The following is a 25,543-nucleotide window of genomic DNA, read 5'->3' on the forward strand; positions in this document are numbered from 1 at the left end:
GTTGGTCACTCAACCTAGTGACCTTAACATTCTCCCTTAGAATGCTATGCTGTTGGCTTACGGATGACTTTCTTTTTTTTTTTTCCAACCCAATGACCGAGAGGGTAGGAGAGTTAAGGAGATTCTAGGAGTGTATGAGGAGGCGTCTGGTCAAGCAATGAATTTTGAGAAATCACGAATCATGTTTAGTTTAAATGTGTTTACTCCTATTAAAAACTCTATATCCAACCTCTTAAGTATTCGCTATTCGCTATTCATTAAGTGAAGGTAAGTATCTAGGACTTCCTTCTTTAATCAATATGGGGAAAAAAGGGATTTTCAACTATTTAAAAGGTAGGTTATAGGGGAGGGTAAATAACTGGAATTGCAACTAGTTATCTAAGAAGGAAAGGAAATTTTACTGAAATCTATGGCGCAAGCTCTTCCGTCCGATTGTATGGGTGTCTTTTTGTTACCCTTAACTTTGTGTGATGAGTTCCAAAAAATCATGAATAAATGCTGGTGGGGGACTGAGAGAGGAGGGGGGGGCTAGTATCCATTAGTTTTCATGGGATAGAATGTGCCATAGTAAAGGGGAAGGTGGAATGGGATTTTAGGGATCTACATTGTTTCAATATTACTTTATTAGGAAATTTGGGGTGAAGACTTGTCAATTGCCCCAACACACTTCTTTTTTTGCGTTCTTAAAGCTAAAGATTTTTCTTTTGGGAATTTTTTGCATGCTTCTTAGGAAGCAATCCTAACTTTACATGGAAAAGTGTTATCTCAGCAAGAGATATATTGAAAAATGGGTATAGGTGAAAAGTGGGTAATGGGGAAAAAATTTTGGTAAATTCGGTTCCTTGGATACCTAAGGAGGATTCTTTCATGGTGCAAGATGGTATGGGGTTTATTGATAATACTATACGGGTGAGTGAGCTTATAGATCATGAGAGAAGGGAGTGGGATGCTAATAAAGTTATTGAATTTTTTTTATATACATGCATTAGAGCTATTATGAATATTCCGTTAGGGTGGAGGCATGTGGAGGATCATATGGTGTGGCATTATGATAGAAAGGGAGTGTATAAAGCTAAATTGGGGTACTTCTTTGCTCTTAGAAAGTTAGGGAGAGGAGGAGAGGGCTTTCGAGAGGAGTGTTTCCTTTCTAAGGTGAGATGAGAGAGGAGTTAGATTAAATAAAAAATATTGCTTTTGTGACATGGAGGAGGACCTTGATCATATATTATTACGGTGTCATAAGGTGAAGGAAGTTTGTGCACATGTGTTAGGTGGTGGTGCCTCCTAACATTACAAATTTAAAGATTTTTTTGCAGGTATTGGAACCAAGGGACCATGTCAAGATGCTACAGTTGGTTGTAATATCATGGAAAATTTGGGAGGCTCAAAACAAGTTTATATGGAGAAACATGGAGCTGCATGTACCTTCCCTAATCCAGGCGATTTGAAACATGGTGCAAGATTGGCTTTAGGAAAGCGTGCTGAAAGACAAAGACAACTGGTTACAGGTCGTGCAAATTCGGGTGTCAGTCAAAGAGTGCAAAGCCTAAAATTTTCCATTTCTGCGTAAACGAGTCTTCATGGCTAGCAATGTTTTTGCAATGGTGCAACATTCGCTCCACTTCGTATGGTTGGACACGGGGCGGTCACGAAAGATGCAAAGGGACATTTTTCGCAGGCCATTGCAAGTACCTTTCTGAGCTTCAAAGATGCTACTACAGTGGAAGCTATGGTGCTTCGTGCATGCCTTACTTGGCTCCAAGACAAGTTTCTCTCTCAAGGCACTATTTATACTGATTCTCAAACTGTCATTTATGCTTTACAATCTAGGGAGACTGGTTTTTCTGAGTTTGGATCAATTATTATGAACTATAGGGATTTATTAACTTCTAGATCTGATATGGTTATTAGATGGATTGGGAGACAAGCCAATATAAGGTTTCATACTCTAACTCGAGCCTCCTATAAATATGCTTGCTTCCAAGAGTGGGGAAGTATCCTACATGAGTTATTTCTTCTTTATTTAGAGTAGCGAAATTGTAACTCTTTAAAAAAAAAAAAAAAAATTGAAATTGAATTGATTGAAAAAAATTTTATGAACTGAATTCTTCTATTCTTACCGTTTTCAATATACCATATTTAATATTTTATATAATTTTTTTATTTTATCAAATTAATCTTTTATGTTTTTTTCATATATATAACTCATTTAATATATAATAAATTTTAATATAACATATTTAATATATTATATAATTCTTATTTTATTCAATAGAATTTCGATTTAAATAAAAAAAATTAATATAATCAATCAAAATTAAATTATCTTTGTTTATTTAAATTAATAAATGAAAATCCTTAACAATATTTTTATCAATCTATAAACTTAGCAAGAACATTTTTTACAATCCCAATGTCTCTCCATAATCCCACTTTTATATATACTAATTTTTCTATGACATGTGTAGCACGTTGACTATACTCGTTATTCGTACTCATTCATTTTTTTATGTTAATTGCTCATTTTACTTGTTATTTATACTTATTTTATTTTTAATATTACGTATTGATTATAATTTTTCTTATATTATATAGATTTTTATAATGTTAAAATAAAATTATATGAGATTAATGTGTATATAAAGGTTAATTAATAAAATAGCGGTGTGTGTACACACACGCTTCGGTTCAATTTATAGTCATTTATCTAAAATTTACTATAACTATATATTTGCATTATACGATATCACCTAATAAATATATTTCAATATTTATAGATATATAGATATAAAAATAAAATATTATATATATTTTAAAAATTAAAATTTTTAATTGTTGGTCATCCCACGTATATATGTTCATTTTATTTAAAAATAAATTTTTTAAAGTAAAATTTTAAAAGATTTAATTATGCATATTCTATTTAAAATTTTATTTTTAAAAATATATATTCAATCAAATTTTAAAAATATAACAAAAAAAAAAGAATATTATAACATACGTTCTCTTTTTTATCTCTCTTCTAAATAAAATATTTTAAATTACAATAAAAACAGAATTAAATATTTAAAAAATAAATTTAGAAAAAGATAAAACTAAAAATTTTAAAATGTTTAATTATCTATATGCATTTATTTAAAAAATTATACTCAATCAATCAATAAAATATAATTTTCTAATCAGTTATAACTAAAGTTATTTTCAAATATTCAAATATATTCCAGATTTATTAGCTATGACTTGGCTTTTTTAATACTTGATTTTTAACCTGACTGTATTTATTTACGTGAAAATATAAAATTAATTAGATTATAGCCACTTACAAAGCATGTCCATAACTATTACTAAAATTTCGATTCTGCCAATCACCTACAACTCACATTTAAATCTCATGAATTAATTGTTTAACCTATACTATAAAGGAATACACAATACCCAGTTATTAATTTTATACTCAAAAGGCAAGGCAAGGCAAAACCAGTGACCGAGTCAAGTTTATCATCATCCAGTTCATTATACTCCTAACTCTCTGCAAAGCCCAAAGGGGCACTAGTGCAGTGCACGCCCAAAGGGGCACTAGTGCAGTGCACACCCAAAAGGTGGAGAAATACCTCCTAATTCTACCAGAAAGGCACTTCCGTATCCATCCAAGGTCCCAAGCAAAAGAAATACATGTTCCTCTTTCCAATTGTTTAACAGTTCAAAATATATAACAAATTTTTCTTTTCCGACTGAAATAGCCGGATAAAAATAATTAGCTTAGTCAAAATATTATGCAGCATACACAAAAGTAGATCACATTAACCTGTATTGAGGGAAAACAAGGAGAGCCCTACAGAGTCTAAAACTAGCAATAGGTAACCTCTACAAAGCCTACTTCCTAACCAAAAATAATGTAAGCTATCTTCCATCATGTGTCCGCCTTGATCCTGATAGGTATCTTCCTGAATCAGCTGAGTTTCTACTCTTTGAATCTGTATGCTTCTCTTCCTTTTGATCAAGAGTTGTCTGCTGCTTCCTCAAAATATCCTGTGTGTATCGGCGCCACAAAATTTCTCGCTCTTTTCTAGGCATCTTGTTATATCTGGGATCAGGCTTCAGAAGACGTTTGACTGTTGACCACGAGTCAAGTACTGTTTTTCCATTCTCTGACTTTTGGGCAGCAGTTTCAGCATTTATGACTTCAGCTAATAGAGCTTTGAAGTCTTGTGTGCATCGCTAAGGAAAGAAAAAACAAAAATTTAAAATGATATTCACAGAAAAAGTTAATAAAAAAGGCATGTACCCGTGCCATTAACCTAATCCTTTATACCAAATCATTATCCCAGTAAAAAGGACTCTGAAGAATATATCCACAGGTAGGCTTTACCAAGAATTACCTCATGTAACATCTTTACATGTTCCCGGAAGAGCTTCTCAGTATCAGATGGATCTAAGTCGGGGTTGGTTGCACGGCCTTGAGAATCCTTCTCCAATTTGGGCTTTGACTCTGTCCAAGATGCCTAGTGCAAGTAGCAAGTGAACAAATTAATTAGTGTGGAGGAAGCAGACCAAAGCCAAGCTCAAACTCCTAGTAAAAATAAAACCATAAATAGTACATGGTACGGATCCACATTAATCTTGTGGCACTTTCAACTTTGAGGAAGACCTACTATGGCCCCTAATATTAAAAATTTTAATAAGATTACACACATTTCCACATTAACAATAGTTTTTAGGATTTCTATCTTTTATATGCAAAAAAATATGGTTAGCACAAATTGTGAACCATAATTTTCACACTTTTCAATCATCTAATAAGTGTTTATTTAATTTAATTTTGCAAGTTAAGTGTTCAATAAAATAATTTTGCAAATTGAAATGTTTAATAGGTGTAATTTTATAAGTTGAAGTGTTAAATGAGTCAAAATAAATTGAGAATGTCATAAAGTTAAAATAACAAAGTTCAAGAATGAATCTATATGATCTCCATTCTTCATTATGAAATTCATATTTTGAAAACTTGTCATTTAGGGAATTTAAGATTTTATTACAATCAAGATAGCAATACTTCAAAATATGTTTGCTTCGCATCTTGTTTAGTAGACTCATAATTCTAGTAGGAGGATTAGAATCATAGTAAGCCAAGGATTGTTAAATCTCTAAAAATATGCAACACTAGCTATTTTCTAAGGTACATTTGTAATGGAATTTTTGAGATGTTGATTTGGAAGGCTAAGTCCTAGTCTCCACTCTTTATCCCTCACTACTACTTTATTAGTCTTTTTTTAGTTTGTAAGATAATTAGACTCATAAAGGCTATTTTTTATTTATTACTCCCTCTGTCTCACTTTGTTTGCTTGTTATTCCTTTTTTAGATATCCCAAAATGCTTGCAAGGTTTTTAAATTTAGATGTGTAAATAATTATTTTTCTCATAATAGCCTATATGATTTTTCATTAAATGAAGGACTTTTATTAATATCTTAATGAGTTAAGGGTAAAAAAAGGCCAAAATAACTTTTGTTGACTAAATTCTTAATATGCGTATTTTGTCAAACCATGCGAACAAAATGGGACGGAGGGAGTATAATAAATATTGCAAAATAATACCATAACAGTGGTAAGTTACAATGGTCATTGGTGACAACCAAGGATGATCCATGGTGGTCTATGAATGAATGGACATGTGTACATGTATTTCTTTTGAATTTGCCTTAATTTTTTATTTTTTAATGAATTTTTAGAAAATGTTTTCCTAGTTTGAAAGAGGAATTCATTTTACTTGAAAATGGTTTTGTTTTCACATTGACCAGGAAAACATTTCCCAAGTATTGCAGACACTAAAAAAGTGCAGATATTTTCTAGGAAAATATTTTCCTTAAAACAAATTCCTAATTCAATTTACCTACACTAAATTCCCCTCCTTCGGTAAATCCAAACCCTAATATCACATATTGTTTGAGAATTGCCCACCATAAAAACATATGTAGACCGGTTCATCAACCTACTTGCCCTACATGTATGCACCATGCTCCTTGAATCATTAGTCATTGAAATATACCTGAGGGTCCTTAATTGTTTCCACTAGCAAAGCTTGAAAAGATGAAACCGCCTCCTTCCTTCGAACTTTCAATCGCACCCTTTCCATTTCTTGTTCTTCTCTTTCCTTCCGTTTGCGCAACTCCCGCTCCCTTTCTTTTAACTTCTCCTGCAAACATAGAAGTAGAAGAAAGCTGAAAGCTTATGCATAAATGAGTACTTAACGGCCCCAAATCTGCACTAAAATATTAGCTTAAATGAGTACATAAATGAGTACTTAACTCTTTATTATTAGCACAATTTTTGGTTATGCTTGAACTGCAAATTTTAAGATCAGCTTCCAATTATATTCATTTACGTAAGGAAAAAGTTTGATTGTATTCTATATTTTTAATTTCAAAGATTTAATATGATATTAAATTAGGTGATATTTATTTAGTAATAAAACTCAGGTATTTATTCTAGTTTTGCTTGATCTATTTTTCTTGCTGATATTAAAGAGATATTACCTAGCTTTAACGTTTGATTCTTAAGTATATTACATGATGTATTCATTTAACAAAATGTTTCCTAACATAAATCCAGTGGCATTATATTTAACATATAAACATATAAACGTATCCATGTCGGACACTGACACTTCTCAGACACTCCCAAACACGTGTCGGATACTTTAAAAACCGTGTCCTATTATTTATTTCGTTTGATTAATTTCGGACACTTCAAGGACACCTCTGAGAATACTTTTGACGATACTCTAAAGACACGTTTGAAAATTAATATGTAGAATATAGTCAGAGATTAATTTAATTTCTTTTAAAAATGTTGGAATTCTTTAAATTATCAATTTATCTCTAAATAATCTAGAAATATTATGATTTCTAATGGTGATGTTAATTGTGAGAATTAACTAATTATATTGTTATTAATAATTAAGTACTGTTTATTTTATATTTTATGATTTATCATAAATGATTGTTTATTTATTTGAATTATTAATAAATTATACTAATTCAGTGTAACATGTCCTAAGCGTGTCGGTATCCTACTTTTTTAAAAATTACAGTATCCCATATCCATGCAACCTAGATCATTTTTCTTTATAGTAACAATTTACAGCAAAAGCAATACAAACAATTTGAATATTTTCTATCACAAAGGTAGTTTGAGAAATTGCATTTATATATGTTCTTACTTTTCTTTTTTTAAAATAAATTGGTGATCTAATTAATCACTTTTCTTTTAAATAACTTTATATTGTTAATTTACTTTAAAGAGCATAATATTTCCAACGCCCCACCCCCCCCCCCAACTCCAAAAAAAAAATCCCAAATGTCAGTTCTGCCCTGCATATACCTGCTCCTCCTTTTTGACTTTTGCCTCTCGTTCTGCTTCTTCTTCTACAGCTTTTAGTTCAGACAAGTATTCATTGAATAAAAACTCCCTGTCTTCATGCTTTACAGATTTGTACCTTGGATCGTTCCTTAGGCTTTCCTTCACCTGCAAGGAAGTAACATTAAGCCACTGTTATATGAACAAACCAGAACATCTCAATATGTTTTCTTAGATCAAAACAGTATTTAGTCTTTTCAATTCTATTACTGCATCTAGCTTAATGTGATGCTTGTCATATGACGATATAAAGACCAAACAACTATTATTTTCCTTACCTAATCATTGGAGCAACACCACAATGGAAAACAAATAGAAAAATTGAACTCAGTTTGCATTGTAAATAGACTGACACATGCACCTAGGCAAAATTAGGTGCATTACTATTGCAATCGATTTGTTCTGTTCCTTTGGAAAATATATTTTCCAAAAGCAGTGAATAGAAAGCATAAACCAATTTTCAGCTTTTAGAAACAAAAAATCAAAATGCTACCAAGCATGCCCTAATTATTATTTGTGTTGCTATATTTGCATGTCATGTTAGTTAAGTCCTTGTTTGAAAGTTGATTATTTACTCCGAGTAACTTGTATAATTTTTTCAAGAAAATCACATTGGTAGCTGCCAAGTTAATCTAGTTTGGGAAAATGAAAAGGTGCCTCTGTTATTTAAAACCATATCCAAGATGCATTTTATTGAATTAAACATGATTTATAATAGAATATACCTTGGACCAACGGGAATTGATGGTTATATCGCCTTTGTCTTGAAGCATTGACTTAAAACTAGCAGCAGCTGCTGCACGTTCAGCTTGAACCTTTTCTTGAGCTGCCTTCTTCAAAGGAATAACTCTACAATGGAAGCAATATTCTCTTTTAACCAATTGAATATAATGTCAGACTGAAAAGCAAAAGCAAATGCATGCATATATGTGTGTGTGTGTGTGTATATATATATATATATATACACCAAAATTTAATATGAGAATCTGGATCACTAGCCTACTACTCAGCTGACAAATGTAGCCTTCAAGGCATTTGAATACAAAGCTCTTTTCTGTCTAGGAAAAGGTTTATGCAAATCCGGATAAGGATCCAAGCAAAAGAAAATATGCAGGAAAAGTTCTGCTGAGTCATATACACCATATATTGCAGATGCTCACACAGAAAATGAATCTGAATAACATGAAGCAAACAGCACTTCTATAGAAAGCAGCAAGAGATAGAATTTGAAATTGTTCCAATTGATTTTAGCAAGTTATATAAATCATGTAGCTCGAATAGGCCATAAGACGATAACAAAAAAAAAAAAAAAAAAAAAAAAAAAAAAAAAAAAAAAACCCAAAAACACTTACCTTCCAGGCATCACTAATTGCACTAAGTGCTTAAGCAGCTAGAAAATTGTTCCAACCCTTGCTTCTTTTTTTCTGTCAATCTTATCCATCCAAACTAATAATAAAATTTATAATGACAATTGTGATCTATGCTAACTGATTACATGCATTATATATTGTGGAATATATTTAACATTTTGGAAGAATATTATTATGAATTACGATGTTTAATTTTGATTCAAGACATGATATTTATGTGTATAGAGATCTATATGACATATAGTAGCTTTCCAGCTGATTTTCAGTGTTATGGCCAAACAACACAAAGAACATCCCCTAATTGGCTGAAATAATAAAAGCAGAAGAATTTGAAAGTTCCAAACGAATTGAAAGCCAACTTGCTTAACAATGATCACAACAGAAAATGTTGATAAAAATCTAAAGCCAGATTCTACTCGGTAAGTAATACCTTTCATTTAATAAATGTTCTCGATCTTTACGGTCCAAAGCCTCAAATCGTGGATCATTTTCCCATTTCTTTCTGAATGTTTGATAATCAGTATATTGATCAATGTCCTGAAATCAAAATCTAGCTGATAAGCAATCTGCAATCCTTAGTGTCAAAACCAAAAAAGATAATAAGAAATATTAGTCTGGAAAGGAATCACGCTCGAGTTAAGATAAATCCAAGAAACCTCTGATGCTTCAACCAGCAACTGCTTGAATCCCTCAATTGCAGCCTTCTGAGAGGCTCGTTTTTCCTTGCGTTGCTCCTCTGCACGTGTTTTAACATAGTGCTCAAACAATGACCTCCTAGCTGAATGACTCGGAATAGCCTGCAACAGAATGGTTTTATAATAAGAAAATCATAATGAAACCTTAATGGAATATAGTCAGAGAAGAAAATCATCATCCCAAGCAAGTTCACAATGTTCCAAAACAAAGAATCCAAACTCCATGTATAGCAAGCCTCAGCCGCTTCTCTAGGTTGGATCTGCTGTAGACATGCATAAATATAGATACATTTCCAAGCAGCCCGTCAAAATGGAAGAAAAACATATTTCAGATAATAATAATAATAAGAATACAACATCCGGGTTGAGCAAACTATTGCAGGAATCACAAACCTGAAAATGAAAGCACACATGATGAAGTTCCTAAGCGATGTTCAGGGAAGATGAGGGGCAAAGCAGTGTGCGTGAAACATCTAAAGAGAATGTATGAGTACAGGAGTAAGAGTGAGAAACTCTAATGGGCTCCTCTACATGTGTTAAGTAATGAATGGAAAAAAAGTAAATTAAGTATCTAGAGAACAATATTAATGTAATCATCATAAAAGTTTATGAGCGGCTGAAGAAATGGTAGAGCAGAAAGCTCAACAGACACAGCACCAATTACAAAGACAGGTTCTGTAAACTGAACCTCTTAGGATAGACCATTCTCATTGATTTCTTTTGCTGTATATATAAATCTAGTTATAAGATAGCAAGTGCAAAAGTAGATACAGTCAACACATAACAATGCTTGACTTTATCCCAGGACTAAACTATGCTTAGTTTACTTACACATTCAAACTAAATCATAACTGCTACCTAACCTCACTAACAAACTTGTTAACCAATAAATTAAGTTGGAGACAAGGTCTCTTAATAGCTTAAACAAAGAATTCATATAGGCAACTCCAACTAGCTTGAGATTACAGCTTAGTTGTTGTCGTTGTATTCTTTTTTGTTATCTTCAACAATCAGCCTGCAATGGCAAATTTGTGATTCACCCATCAAATCAACACACTAAAAATCTTTAAAAGTTATTCTCATTGCTTCAAGTTCCAACCAACAATAAACAAAACCAAATTATCATCCTCCATATCCTTCACCGATTCAAATCAACCCCAGCAAATCTAAAATACCAAATCAATGCATCTATTTGCAATTTTTGAATCCTTTCTTAGTGACAGTGCAAGGCTTGATTCTAGCATAGACAATATGAAAGCCTCTGATCAACAAACCCAATTTATTTTCTTCCTTATGAGTGTTATTCTTATTAAAAAAATTTTAATACCATTATTTTTTTTTTTCCCTTTTTTTTTTCACTCTCATACCACAATGCTAAAAAATAAACTTCTTCACAATTCCCTTTCTTTGGGTTGGAATTACACAATTGAGTTTCTTTATGATCAAAATCTTTAACTCTATCAATCTCACTCTTCTTCATCTTTTCATAATTGTTGTTGTTGACTTACTGTTGAAGACGACAGTGGGTTAAGCATCGATATTCAAAACAAATTCTTTCCATTCCCAGTCCTTGTTGAAATTGAGTAAGTTTAGATAGTGATTTATGTTGTATAACAAATTTTAGATCAGTAAATGAGGAAATTTGAGTTTATAGCAAAAGAAGTTGCCTAAGGGTATACTTTTTGGATCCAAAGAGATTGGAAAAACAAAAAAAGAAAATTCCGTAATCAAACAGGTTGCTATATTTTTTTTTTTTATTATTTAAAATTCAGAGAAAATATATTTTTTCATTAATTGAGAGATGAATGGGTTTAGAAAAATTTAAAGCAAATTTTAGATCAAGTTAATGAGGGAATTTGTGTTTATAGCAAAAGAAGTTGCCTAAGGTTTTGCTGTTTGGATCCCGAGATTTGAAAAACCAAAAAATGCATAATCAAAACAAGGTTGCCAGATGTTTTCTTTCTTTTCTTTAATTTTTATTTAAAATTTCAGAGAAAATAAATTTTTTCATTTATATTTGAAAATTAAAATAATTAAGAGATGAGTGTGTTTAGGAAATTAATACTTCCAAAAGTTAGCCACGTCAACAAAATTGATCATGTCAGTGTGATTGATAGTTAATTGCCTAACACGCAAAACAGGGTTATAAGTTCCACAAAAGAAAAAACCCAAACCCATTTTACTTAAATCATGAAATCTTAGGATTTTTTTTTTTTTTTTAACTTTCACTTTGTTTAGTTCGATTTCTAATATCGTTCAAATTCTAGGGTACCCATGTGTTCCTATATACAAAGGATTAGTTTCTTTTAATTATGATTGGCAGTTTCACTTAGTTGTGCTAGGTACTTATTGTGTCTTGCAGTTTCATTGCTTGTTCAAACAAGAAGCGAAGGAAAAGAAAATAGTAGGAGTGTTAGAATGAATCATGACAAACGAACACAATTCGCGTAACACGTGAAATAAATGGGTTAAGGTAAAGGTTAAATGGGTTTGTATCATAAACGGGTCACCTATTTATGACACGAATATAAACATATCGTATGACAGGTTGACACGATGATTAGGCAAGGGACCCATTTATTTAAGGGTAAAGAGTTAATCTTAGTGTTAAATATAAATACTCCAACTAAAACTCTATTTAAACTTTATTGTTGTATTAATGTTTTTCATTTTAGTTATGAATCTTGAATAATCTGTATTTTATGTATGAAAATTTTTTTTTAAATATGATTTGAATTAAATAGGTTAAAACTTAAAAATATCATCAGCAGGTTAAGTGGGCCGTATACAGATCATCAAGACCTATTTAACCTATTTATGATATTAAATGGGTTACACAGGTCATAACGGGTCAACACGACCCCATTTAACCTGCTTATGATATTAGGCGGGTTACACGAGCCGTGTTCGTGTCACCTGCCTAATTTTTATGTCGTGTTCGTATTGATAAATTTCACTCGATTATTAAATGAGTCGTGTTCGTGTTGACTCTAGTCGTGCCATGTGTTAGGCAAATTCGTATCAAACCCGACACTCCACCCGTTTTGACACCCCTAGAAAGTAGGCAGGATGTTTTTTTTTTCCAAACCAAAACTCAGATCTAATATAATCAGCTCTTATTTCTTTCTCATTAAACATAGGGAAAAGGGTATGAAATCAACTAAATGCCAAATTCTAACTAACCTATCTTTGAATCCTCACTTGAAAACCTACAACTCAGTCCCATACAAGGAATGGGTAACAACCAAGCATCAGAATACAGAGTAATAGGTGACTTACATGTATCACAACAGTAGATTGAGCCCTCCATAGCATGTAAAAGGAAAAGAAGGCACAGGATAAGAAAAAGGGTGAGGAGATGTCCCCCTGATTGAGGAACTGAGTAGAGAGATGGCTGCCACTGGAACAAAAGGTAATGGCTCCAGGGCAGTTATGTTGCTTGGTGTTGGAGAGACAGATGGATGCAATGCATTGGAAAAACTTTGTGCCACAATATGCCAAATTGAGCTTTGCTTCTTATTATAGGTTGGTGGATCCCGTTAGTTAGTGTGAACATCTTTTTTGGCATCAGAGAACTTCAGAGGACAAGATGGAGTCAGGTTCCTACCACATGGAGGGTGAGACTCAATTTTGGTTATGAAAACTGGAAGGATAACCTCAATTTGAAATATGAGGAATTTATACCCCTCTGAAATTTTTTAAAAATTTTAGGCTGAAATATGCAACTAACAGCGGAAAATCTCAAGTAAAAAAAAAAAATCTTAATTTGCAAAAAGGACCAAGTTTTGGGACACTAAATGTACACACTTTTCAATATTAGTTTCAACTGAACCCTTAACAAATTAATTTATAAACACTATCACCAACACCATAATAAATTAGAATCGCACATTCTGCCCTCAACAAAGACCATCCAAGTCTATCCAAAATAAACAATATGACACCACAAAATTCAAATCCATCACCTTCATCAACCAAATCCAAACAAAGCTCTCCAAATCCACCAATATCAATAGCATGTTTAAATCAGATCTACTGCCTCTTTTCTTATTTATTTTTGAGGATTAATTCTGTATATGGGTTCATTTTTTATTTGCATGTTTCTCTTGGCTTTTCTGTGTGGAACTCATGTTTTCAGATTTGGGCATTACTTTAGCATACAGTAATCATTCATCGTTCAGTTTTACTTAGTTTAGTTGCCCCACTGTTTGAATGCAGCACACACATGTTAGCCCCCTCCAAATCTGGAAACAAATTCCAATCAAGGAGTTTTCTGAAATTAAAAGTACTTTACCATGTTTGCTCCAAAAAGAAAAGGAAAAAAAAAATTTAAAAAAACCTGCATTTGAAAGCATTAAAAAGATTGCAATTTAGCATATTACAGTCACAATATTAAACACACAAGGTAAACGTGACACAAAAATTAGCTGGTTTGCATTTTCCTTAATATTGCTCATGCTGAAGCATGTCAACACAATTTTAAAGTGAGAAAATCAATGCACAGGTAAAACATATAACTCCATAAGATCACCATCCTAAGCAAAGGATATGCAACTCTTTTGGGAGGTTACTATCACATACTGACATATAATGAAAGAAATTGTTGAATATCACGAGAATCAGATTAGCGTTGAAGTTGCCATGGTCAGCAGGAGGCCTCCATACACAGAATTAGTCAATTATACAATAGCAAAGTCCTACGAGATGCAGAGCCCCATACTTCAATAATGAGGTTCTTGGTCATGAAGTTTAGCCAGGTAAGAGCTCATTAACAAGAAAATATGTTCTCAAAGTCTAGCCAACAAACCAAAAGCCTCATGTCAAGAGCATTTATCCCCTCCCCCAAAAAAAAAAAAAAAAAAATCCCAGGCGGAGTACACCCATAAAATGCAGCAAGAACAGGAACGATTTGCCTCTCCCACTTTGGAAATGTGGCCTTATTAAGCCTAGATAACAACTTTCTTAAACCAGACACATCCTAGAAGCATGATAAAAAGAAAGAAGTTGCGGCTAAAAGTCACCATTTCAACAAGGTTTTCCTAAGGAAGCAAGTTGTTATCACCAAAAGAAGTACATGAAAAGCACAAACAAGTTCACCTCATAACAAGTGAGCATGTATATGAAACCAACAAACCTGTCTCAAGGAGTTCTAATTATAGGAAAGGTGTCTAATTCCTGAACAAAGTGAGACTTAAGTTTTAGACTCAACAAACCTTAAAACGAGGGTCAAAGACTATCTTCGGCAGCTCCTTCTCCCATTTTGAGAATGGCGCTATTCCACGTTCCTTCAACATTTCCTGCATATTTCAGAGACACAATAAACACAGAAAACTAATATTCTCATGAGGCAAACTGTACCAGGGAAGAAAATTTAACAGCAATATGCAACAAATTCCAAATTCTTTTGCAGCTGTCCATACGCCTAACATACCGTCACTTCTTTCTTTTACCTCTTCTAACTAGCAAATGCCTTGCTATATTGGACCCAAACCAAACACTCACCCCTGCCACATCTCATGAGGGCACAACACCGAAAGGGAAGCACAGGAGACACCAGTTTAATTTGTTTTACAACAAGAATTTCAAGCAAAAGAAAAGCAACGAAGATACCTTAAATTGGATAATGCACTCTTCCTTTGTAGGCCCACTGTCTTCATCCTCTGAATCTGAAGAGGAGTCAGATGCATTACCACCCCCATTTGTATCTTTTAGCTTATCATTGCTAGTCTCGCTTAGCAAACCCTTAGCTGTAGCCTCAGCAGCTCTAGAACCATTTGATTCTGGTGTTCCCATTCCTAATGAAACTAGAGCAGGTGAAGAATTAACTGGGGTTCCAGATTCTTGCAACTTCTTCTTTATCAAATCTAATGCAGATGATGGACCTGGTGCACTTGAGGTTCTAAGAGCTGTTGCATCACGACCACCTGTATTAATTGCAGGAGCACTCAAACTAACTGGACCAGATCCTTTTTCAGTTGAGACATTAGAGCGCAACAATGACACTTCAAGCTCCTTTGATACTTCAGCTTCCTGCTTCTTTGTAAGCTCTGTCACTTCACTGGGGATCTGCCAGCTACTTAACTGATGGAGAAAACATAAACAAAGTAAGAGGTCATATGACTATAAAGAAGATGAGGTGAAAGTGGCAATTATAGTCAAATATTTCTTTCCTTACATTTGACTCTATTCAAGCACCAAATGATTTGAATGAAGCATGCAATAGAAATTTGAACAGAATCGTAGATGAATCATATGAATTTATGGCCTTGCAATTCAAATGTATACTTCAATTCAGTTTTACATTTCTAAAGACAAAATATACAATTCCAGATAAACAAATTTTTTTCTTGATGGTTTTAGAACCAGAACGCTCAGTGAAACAAAAAGTTGACTGTTCATTAGCCCAACCATCCAAATAGGGTGATTATGTCGAAGAAAATTAAATATAGCGAGAAAATTCTTTGAAAATTCGTAAAAGAAACATTCTCAAGGTAAAAAGTTCGGAAAAAGTAAATTGCAAACCAAATTGGATGGAGCGAACCAGCAATTTATCTAGTTACCAGTCTCAAGCCAGATCAGTAGCCCTTTTAGGATTGTGGTTGGAAGGGAGATATTGTTTGGCAGGAAAATCAGAAATATGGTCATTTAGTAAATTTACTGAACCGAGATTGGGCCTCTCAAAACTCTTAATTTGGCTATTGAGTACTCTGTATGCAATAATGAAATGCTTTAATGAACATATTAATCTAGTATATCTCCTTTTTATTCATTTTAATCAGAACATCACTTCAAACAACAATTTTAATCCAACGCCTAAACACTCCTTTTTCACTGCACTACAGTTTTCCATTTTTTTAACCGACAAAAAGGTAGTTTTTGCATTCAATGCTTTTTGGAAAAATAGCAGCAAAATGAAACAGCAAGGCCAAATAGGCTTCTTAGTCCAGTCCTCAAAACATTAAGCCTAGTTTAGCTTGATGGAAAATGGAGGAAGGAAAAATAAAGAATTTTCATCCCTCATGTTTGAAAAGGATGAAAAAGTAGGAGGGAAAAAATTTGAATGGAAAATAAATTAGGGCATATCTAAATTGAGAGGAAAGAAAGAGGAAAATATTTAAATCACAGTTTAATCCCTATCTAAGGTTTTTCATAGGATAGAAAATTAATTTTCTGTAACAAAATAACTCTCGCTCAGTATTTTCCTTTCTCATATCCAAACATGGAGAAGGAAAATAATTTTATCTTACTTTTTTAATTTCCCTCTTATTTTCCTCCATTTTTCTCTTTCCTTCCTCGTTCCCTTTCCCAAACATATTATAACTCCCAATGAAATATTTTATGCAACACGTTTAATAGGCATCTAACAGAGCCAGGATTTTTTTTTTTTTAAGGGGGACCAAAATAAATAGGATTTTTTCTTTTTTCAGGGGGACCATACCTTAGTTTTGTTATTGTAGTAATATTTTTTACCATCATTCGTCGTGATCAAGGCCCAGTCTGTACCAGCCAAATTCTCCCTGAACACAAAAATGCAATAAAGAAATTAAGAGTAGAGAGTTCTTTGATGTCACTTGAACTTATAAAATCTCTAGCAGGCAAAAGTCGACAACTAATTAACCAAAAACAAAAGGGTATAAGATAATTCCAAATACAATAAAACATCAACTATGATGCATGACAATAGAAAAGTCAAAAATATATAAGTGGGACAAAACTGCATGCTTTAAATAATCAATTAGGCTGTCTATTAAAAGAAAACTCCTGAAAAATGTTTTAACCAGTATCATTAACAGCACTAGGCACGATCAAGCACCATAGGACCTTGGAGCCAAGGCACAAGTTGGAAGGTGCAGGCATGTACCTAGACAAGGTTAGGTACGAGTCATTGAAATAAAATGTATGCTAAATTGTAAGAGATAGCTCGACAACATCTAATGAGAAAAAGGCAAGAAATCATGCTGTTGATTTATTTTGCCTGTCAGGGATTGCAAACGAGATATAAATACAAAGCTTACATTGACTTCTTCAATTTCCAAATTCTTGTATCCGATAATAAATAGTATGTAAAGCAACTACGCAAATAAACTATAAAAAAGGGATAATTATAATTTTAGTGTTTGAACTTTTCATTCTTTTTCTATTTTGGTGTCTCAATGGAAAACACCATCAATTGAGTGCACACACTTTTTAAAATTTGCATTTCAGTGTCTATCTAATGTGGCTCACCGGAAACATGACTATCTATTGCGAGACATATTTTTTCACATGCAGTAGATGACACGGCATAAAGAAACTTCAAATCAACTTGGACTCATAGTAATGAAAGGTGCAAGGTGCACTAAGGCGGAAAGGGCTGCTAGAGCCTAGGCGCTAGCCTCTAGGCAAAGGCACGCGCCTGAGTAAAGTGAGGCGCGAAAAAAAAAAAAAAAGAATAAAATATATAAATCATTTTAAGATATCAATCAAAAAAAAAAAAAAAAGTAGAAAACATGGAAAGAAACACACATAAATCAGAAATGGCAACATGACAAGTTATATTTTAAGATATTAAAGTTAAGACAAAAAAAGAGTATAATCAAAAAAATGAAAAAAAGAAAAGAAATAGAAAGCAAATATATGAAGAAAAATTATCTGGATGGAATGGGGCTAAAGACTAGATTGCAAGACGTGAGTGCTAGATGAAGGAGCGGAGGTTGGATCACAAAGCACATCACCAGTTTTTGTGTTGCATTTTATTTCTTTTATATTTATTTTGTGTAAGCCAATGTTGGCTAGATACCTTTATATTGAAAAATACCCTAGGTGACTTGTTCTGCAAAACAAAAAATAAAAAGGCCCACCTTTCTCGAGCCTTAGGCGCAAAAAAGGCGCACGCCTCTACCCAAAGGCGATAGCCTGGGTGAGGTCGCCCGCCTCAGGACAATTGAGGCACAAGCCCTTGAGCCTCATGTAAGGCACGCCTTTAATAACTATGCTTGGACTTGCAATTAAATTCCCTAATTTGCCCCTTAAATATGCTTTTTCCTTTGCAAACCCACTTCCTGATTCCAGAACTCAAAGCAAATAATTCAAAAGTAAAAACCATTTGCAATTAACACATGCTTGTCACTATCCACCATCAAAACCCTAGAAATCGCCACTATGGTCTTCGCCTTCACCTCCAAAGAGCTCGAATCGAGCAAGCGAACGAGCAGTGAGTCCATGGCTGAATTTTTCAACTCATTGTTACCAGTCTACAACCGAGAGATCAAGTTTCTTGACTCGACCAACACTGCCTCCCTCTTTGAAGAAAAACCAATTATTGAAACCTCTTTTTAAAGCCTACCCACAATCTTATAAGCTCTATATCCCTCCTTTTCTTTCTATCCAAACAAAACTCAGATAGAATTTTGGTTTAGTTGAATTGTGTACTTCTTTCTTTTTTCTTTTTTTCATTTTTTTCGATTTATCTAAAAGAAATGAATTTTAGAAGCTTTAAGGAATTTTGGCCTTTTTATGCGACACAAAACTGAAATCTATGGACAAGGCAATGGCATTTTGTGGTTACAGTTACAAGTATTCTCTATTTGATATACTTTGTTTTTTTCAATTGGTGAGTTTTGTTTTTTGTGACTTCATTTGGGTATGGTTTTGCATGCTATACCCATTTTTTTGTGGAAAGGAGTGTTCTTGTAACTCTTGGGCATCCATTTTTTACCTCTTTTGTGTGATTTTGAGATGCCTAGTTTCATGCTTACTCGCCAAATGGATAGAGAGATCAAGAGGCTTGGAAATAGACCTGTGTTGCGTAGCTTCTAGTTAGTGTATAATTGATTTTAAAGGCATTTTTTTTTTTTTTGTTTTTTTATCTTTGGCCAAATAATGAAATATCAATTTCCGTGTTTGTTTCCATGTAGATATTTTCCTTTTTCAAATTAAAACAAATAATTGAAAGAAAAAGTTGATAAGGGAATGGATTTTTGTATCTTCATTGTTTTTCTAGGGTGAGAAACTGACGATTTTTGTGTACTCCATTAAATGGTTTAGAAGATTTGGGTGTTCTTAAAGGCAAAATAGGAAATTCATATATGTTCACATGAATCCATTAATACAGCTGATTTGGTTAAGTTAGAGCCCTTTTTGTCCATGTCAGATGCCATGTGTGAAAAAAACAAGTCCCACAATTGCACAATCACGTTTCGGGTTAGCCAGCTCAGCCAGAGACACTCAATTGTAAATTTTAGAAAGTTTGCACACTCAATTGATAGTGTTTTCTGTTCAAACACTAAAATAGAAAAAAAAAGAAAAGTTCAACCACTGAAGATTTAATTATCCCTATAAAAAATAAATTTTTTTTTTTTAAACTGTTGTGCTTACAAAATATGCACCCAATCCTATTGAAATAAAAGTCTCTACCTCACAATATTCTACCATCAGGTATCATAATCGTATCATAATCATCACATTACTTAGAATAATAGTCTTATTTGTAACAGAAGAGGATAAAGGATTGTGATATTTGATATTTCAGAAGAACTATAAAACTAATACTGCCTTTTAAATCAATTCATCATATTACTAAGACAAGAAATCAAGAAAAATCAAACTCAAAGATTCAAGAATTTAGAATTATGGTCTATATTTTATCTAGAATTTATTTCAGACAGTATAATACTTTAACAGTCCTTTAAGGGTCTTGTTTATATTTCTATTTAAATAAATTAGTTTGTGGGTCCATTAATCCAAGTGCAAGAACTATTTTTTAATTAGCTATAAAATCTGTCTAGATCTCATCTTTAGTATTATCTTCTTAGTTTTCTATGGCAGACCAGCTCCTTGGAGCTTCTTGGAATTCCTTTACATTCAAGTTCCTTTAATTAGTTTGCGTCTATATAAACTTGCTTGTAATACTTTGGAATTCTGTTTTCCAGTAAAAAAGTTTCAGCGATTTTATGCTCTAATTTATCAGTTGTTTGGAGTATTAATGTGTGTGAGTTTCATTATAGGGGCTAGTCCTAGATCCTATGAGCAAAAGACTGATAGCTGTAATCCGTTTGTTTAATTTATCCTTTACTTTCACAGAGAGAGAGAGAGAGAGAGAGAGAGAGAGAGAGAGAGAGAGAGAGAGAGGAGTCCATTTGTCACACTGAGTTTTAAGCCCTCACACTAGATCTCTATAAGCCCTAACCCCAACCTCCTAAAACTCAGCTTTTCACAAGCTGTCCTATGTCAGACAACATTTCCAGAGTTTATTTTTTAAAAAAAATACAAATAAAATAAAAAAGATTGACTCAACTCAACTTGCTCTTAATCCCAAGTTAGTTGGGTTAGCTCGTTTTCAATATTCTGCCCAATTCGGAAACCTACTTTCATAAATGTCTAGGGCCTATATATCCTCATTCACTGTTTCCCCCAACGTCACTCCTCCCTTTCCTAACTCCTGCAACACACATTCAACCTTCCACCTCCAAATCGTTTCTCCTGCATCACATCTCAGTCTCCCTTCTCTCAATTTTTCCTGAATAGATGCCACTTAAACTTCTTGCTTATGTATTCATTTCTTAAGTGATTCATTCTTATATATGTCCACAATCAATGCAACATCCTGATTCCTACCGTGAGGGTCTTATGAGCGTTTTGTTTCATCACAACCCAAGACGATACAGGTAAGACGGCCATTATATAAATCCCCTCTTCAATTCAGCTGGTATTTTGAGATCACATAAAACCTCTTACATTTTTTTATTCCATGCATCTTTACACCTTACATAAATTCCCTCTTCAGCTCAGCCGGTATTTTGATATAACATGAAAACCCGTCACAGTTTGCCATTTCAAGCATCTTGCTATAATCCTATGGATAACATACTTCTCGCATCCCCATGTCTTTATATGATAAAAACTACATACGAAATGTGTGTTTTGGTAACCTCTGTGCTCTCTAAGCTAAATCCACCTCTATCTCTTCCCTTTTCATTGCTGAAGTTGCAACAAATTCTCCATAACATATCTGCTCAGCCCCCAACTTATTCTAATTAGCCATTGAAGTTTATATCTATCAAAGAGAAATTTAGAAAAGAAAGGTCCAAGGTTTTTTCAAGATATGTAATTTACTACTGCTTATGATAACTACTACTTTTTCTACCAAATACAAAAAAATACTAATCACTAAAAAGTTCAAGTCTTGGTGCCTTAACCAGCATATAAGAAAGAAACAAGAGAAGAAAAACGTAAAGACTAACATTACACATATTTTGTTTCCAGACACCAAAATTTGGAACGAGATACAATTTCAGAACCCTTAAAGAGTAAGTAACTTACATCGAAACTGGAGTTGGCTGCATAGGAACCTTCTCAGGCTGCAATCATATTTAAGCAAAATGCAAAATTAGCATCATCTAAAAGTATCACCAATGTTATCAAGGAAATATCGTATGAAGCCATTCATGAATCATGATAACCGAAAGGGAGTGACATGTATAAATGCTGATTTTAAACTTCAACACAGGGAAGCAAGTGCAAGAGCATGTAAGAAGATAGTTTGGTTATAGAAAAAAAGAATAGAAGAGGGTAGCCAAAAAGAATAAATCGGCCCAATTCACAACAGAATATAATACTGATTTCAGACTTCAATATAGAGAAGGCAGTTAAAGAACAAATAAAAGATTGCCTGGGTGTCGAAAGATGCAGAGAGCTGCAGAGAGGGGGAAGGTTATGAGCTCAGTAACTTTTTTAGAATTTAAAAGTCCAACAAAAAGAAAATTAAGATGTAAGTCGCATTAAAAGAAATAAACTGTCAAACAATAAACAGATTTTAATTTCATTTCAAGGCAACTTAGTGAATTCTAATTAAAACATTCCTAGTCTCAAATTCGCAATAACTTAGGCTATCTATATAAATTTAAAGTTTATTGATTTATAATAGAACTAATATATTTTTGAGGTCCACAGTACAGGCACAACCATGTTAAAGATAACAACTCAGCGCATATCAATAGAAATGTTTTATTCTGACTTATAATTTAAAAAACCAAAAGTTGTCTATACCTCCCCCTTAAAGCCAAGAGGCTTCTCATAAGTAGATACTCGGGTTATAGCATTATAATAGTAAACTATTCCTGTGTCGGTCTTGTGGGCTGTCCAAGAATCTAAAGGCTCATTGATGGCAACATTGTCCTTGTTGTCAAATACATGAATATGATCCTTGTTATCTGCAAATTCGCACATAACATTAGTGACTTAATTTCATTTTGTGTAACTTCAGTGAGGAATAACCAACTCTTACATTGTAAGTTTATCAGTAATGTAGCATGAAACCTTGACCATACCAATTCCAGGAGGAGGTAATTCTTTTTGCATCCCAGGAGTGCCAATTAGCTGAAGACCTGAAGCAGCAGAAGATGGGGGATTTGCACCTGCAGTTCCAACAGGAGTAACACCAGGAGGCTGAGAATCAGGTGATGAGACAGAAGCACGAGGGATGGAATGTGCAGGCAATGGAAAGGGTCCAGGAAACACAGCAGGATATGGTAAAAATGGTGGCCTGGGTAAGCCACCCATCTGCGGAGGCTGAAACCAGAGTCCCTGTGGGGGAGCAGCCATAGCAGGTAGAGATGGATAGGTAGGGTACGCTTGCTGCTGAACCACAGGATTTGAAGCAGGAGTATTAGTCAGCATCATGGGCCTCTGAACTGCAGATGAGGCAGGATCAACAGGTACAGATGGAAGAGTCATTGGAGCACATGACACCAATGCAGAGGATTCAGGTGCCCTGGTGGTTCCAGCCAGCCTGGGCGGCACAAGTAAAGAAGGGACTACAGGCATCTGTGAAGTTGATGGGCCCAAGTTAGGAGAAGAAGGTAATGTAGAACTTGAAGGAGAATGGAGGGGTAAGGAAATAGACTGAGATACAGTTGAAGTGGATGACATCGAACTGGCCTGAGGAACTGAAGCTGGTGTGTCCTGCATTGAGTGAAGTATCTCAAACAATACGCTCTCGAATAAACATAGATAATAAATGAGCTTTGACAGTCATCAAGTTATCTCATAGTCATTCCAATGGGTATAAGCAATGGCCACAGAAAAAAACATATAATGTATACTTCAAAACACCATAACTCAAAAGTCCAGATAAAGGCTACAAACAGAATCCTTCTTAGATCTAGTTCATAGTATCATAATCAGGCATTTACTCTTTAAATTAATGTGCTACCATTAAGAACTAAATCATGACATGGTTAACGTATCAGCCGATGATTTTTAGGGTACCGATACCATACCCTGAATTTGAAGACAGAGGAGACTCTCTTGGCTACGCATCAAATCAAATATGAAAAAAGAGAAAGTTGTGACAACAAAAAATCAATTTCCCTGAGAAAAGATAAGCAAACAAAAAAAATTAAAGAGGAATGGGTACAATAATGAACCTGAATTCACAGAATCAAAAATGATCGCTTCCTTCTCTTCTAAAAAATTTCTTCCCCCTTCTAACTCTTCAAATTTTCAGTTGTTCTCATTCTATATCTTCCAAATTTCTTGCTTTTTGGTTCCAAAATTTCAAACTATTTCGTCAACAAAAGTTGGGATTAGGGTTCGGGAATTCCCGAGGAAGGGTTGAATTGAGACATTGAAAATAGAATAAAAACCTAGAGTGCTGAGAAGGAGAGCTGGTTGCGTTGATGTCGTGCGGAGAAGAGGAGTTGGGTCCGTAGTTTGCCTGGTTTTTTCCCTGCGAGCAATTTAGGTTAACGTTAGCGTTCTTCTTTTTTTTTTTTTTTTTCACACCTGTTTTTACAGACGAACAAAAAAAAAAATGGTACTTTTTATTTGCTTTTTTAGTGGATACAAAAACTGGTATTTTTGGTAAACTTACAAATAAAACTAGTCATACGGATCCTGCTATACACAATTTTAATAAATATTAATAAATTTTAATTTTAATTTTGATATTTCACTTTTTATTAAAATTATTTTTTAATATTCATATAACTTATTTGTAAAGAAATAATTTTAAAACTTGTAAAATTTAAATTTATGATATTAATTTTTTATTTAAATAATAAGAACATCACGATAGAAAATAAATGACAATCAAAAATTATAATAATAAAAATATTTTAATAAAAACTAATTAAAAATAAAGTTATAACTTACATGACAATTAATAAAGGAAGATAAAATACTAAAAATGTAGAAATAAATATTAATAAATATTTAGTTTTTAAATTTTATCTCTTAATTTTTATTAAAATATTTTTAATATTTATATAATTAATTTATAGATAAATAATTTTAAAATTTACGATGTTCAAATTTAATTTAACAAATGTAGATAATATTTTGTAAATTGTAATTACCGTATTAAAGCATTTCTGAAACAATATAAGATAATGTTGTAAATTTTAGATAATATTTTGTTTAATTGAATAATCATGAAGAAAATCAAAAGAACTAATTTTGTAAATAGTGTTGATATCATGCTTTGAGATAGACCAATTATATAGCTGATTTTCCACATGAGCGATATTCATCTCTTGGGTATTTAAATCACTAAGGCTAGAACTAGAATCATTAATATTCAAAGACTTATTATTAGAAAGAAGATTTAGTAATCTACTCATTTTGCCAATTAGTAATTGTAATTAGAGACTATTGATTACTGGAACCACCGTTGCGGGACCACTAAACACACGGCTGACCAACGCTTAAACCAACTAATCAACAATAATTCAATAATTTCGTAATCACAATTAGTAGCTTAACTCGTAGATTTCTATATCTTATTCCTAATAATTAATTTGCAAATAATTAATGACATTACTCCTACAGCCTATAAAGATTTGGCTCGGATACCAGAAGGGAGCTCACTAGAAGTGTGGAGGGACGGAGGAAGAGATGTATGTTTAGTTTTAATTATAGAGTAATGATAATTGTTAAACTAAAGTGGAAGGGAGAATAAAGCCCGGGCAAAGTAATAGGATACACATAAGTATAAATAATCATATCAATTAATTAAAGTAAAATAATAATTTAATCGAAGTAATTTAAAATAAAACAAAATTAAAACGATAATACACAAAAGAAAACT

The 25,543-nt window shown here is 33.1% G+C and overlaps 1 protein-coding gene and 1 pseudogene across 5 annotated transcripts; one reads left to right on the top strand and one right to left on the bottom strand.

The window, feature by feature from the left end:
- Positions 1–3,661: 3,661 nt before the first annotated feature.
- PRP40C (pre-mRNA-processing protein 40C) lies at positions 3,662–24,253 on the bottom strand. Of its 5 annotated transcripts, XM_089726747.1 has the most exons (16): positions 23,883–24,242; positions 23,736–23,767; positions 23,368–23,418; positions 22,785–23,280; positions 22,504–22,667; positions 21,778–21,815; positions 16,916–16,994; positions 15,088–15,558; positions 14,691–14,774; positions 9,439–9,579; positions 9,213–9,319; positions 8,138–8,261; positions 7,377–7,520; positions 6,043–6,189; positions 4,380–4,502; positions 3,662–4,218 (listed from the first exon to the last, which is right to left on the bottom strand). In XM_089726747.1, exons 3-16 carry the CDS (start codon positions 23,383–23,385, stop codon positions 3,901–3,903), a joined length of 2,454 nt encoding a protein of 817 aa, XP_089582873.1. In that variant the 5' UTR covers positions 23,386–23,418; positions 23,736–23,767; positions 23,883–24,242; the 3' UTR covers positions 3,662–3,900. The 5 variants fall into 5 exon arrangements, with proteins under 5 accessions (XP_089582873.1, XP_089582870.1, XP_089582872.1 ...); XM_089726744.1 differs by lacking the exon at positions 23,736–23,767 and having other exon boundaries at positions 22,785–23,418; positions 23,883–24,017; positions 24,102–24,253; XM_089726746.1 differs by lacking the exon at positions 23,736–23,767.
- Positions 18,936–19,391, top strand: LOC149493355 (uncharacterized; annotated as a pseudogene).
- Positions 24,254–25,543: the final 1,290 nt, after the last annotated feature.

The sequence above is a fragment of the Jatropha curcas genome, chromosome 10 (assembly GCF_041381405.1).
Source record: "Jatropha curcas cultivar XTBG-Jc1 chromosome 10, XTBG_Jcur_1.0, whole genome shotgun sequence".
NCBI lineage: Eukaryota > Viridiplantae > Streptophyta > Magnoliopsida > Malpighiales > Euphorbiaceae > Jatropha > Jatropha curcas.

What these genes read in the sequence shown, in the direction of transcription:
- PRP40C (XM_089726744.1), bottom strand. Translation starts at nt 23,385, where the DNA reads ATGTCATCCACTTCAACTGTATCTCAGTCTATTTCCTTACCCCTCCAT. An exon ending in GAACATTTATTAAATGAAAG is followed by an intron (nt 8,262 to 9,212) that starts GTATTACTTACC and finishes CTTCCATTGTAG; the next exon opens with AGTTATTCCTTTGAAGAAGG. An exon ending in TCAATTCCCGTTGGTCCAAG is followed by an intron (nt 7,521 to 8,137) that starts GTATATTCTATT and finishes ACTTCCTTGCAG; the next exon opens with GTGAAGGAAAGCCTAAGGAA.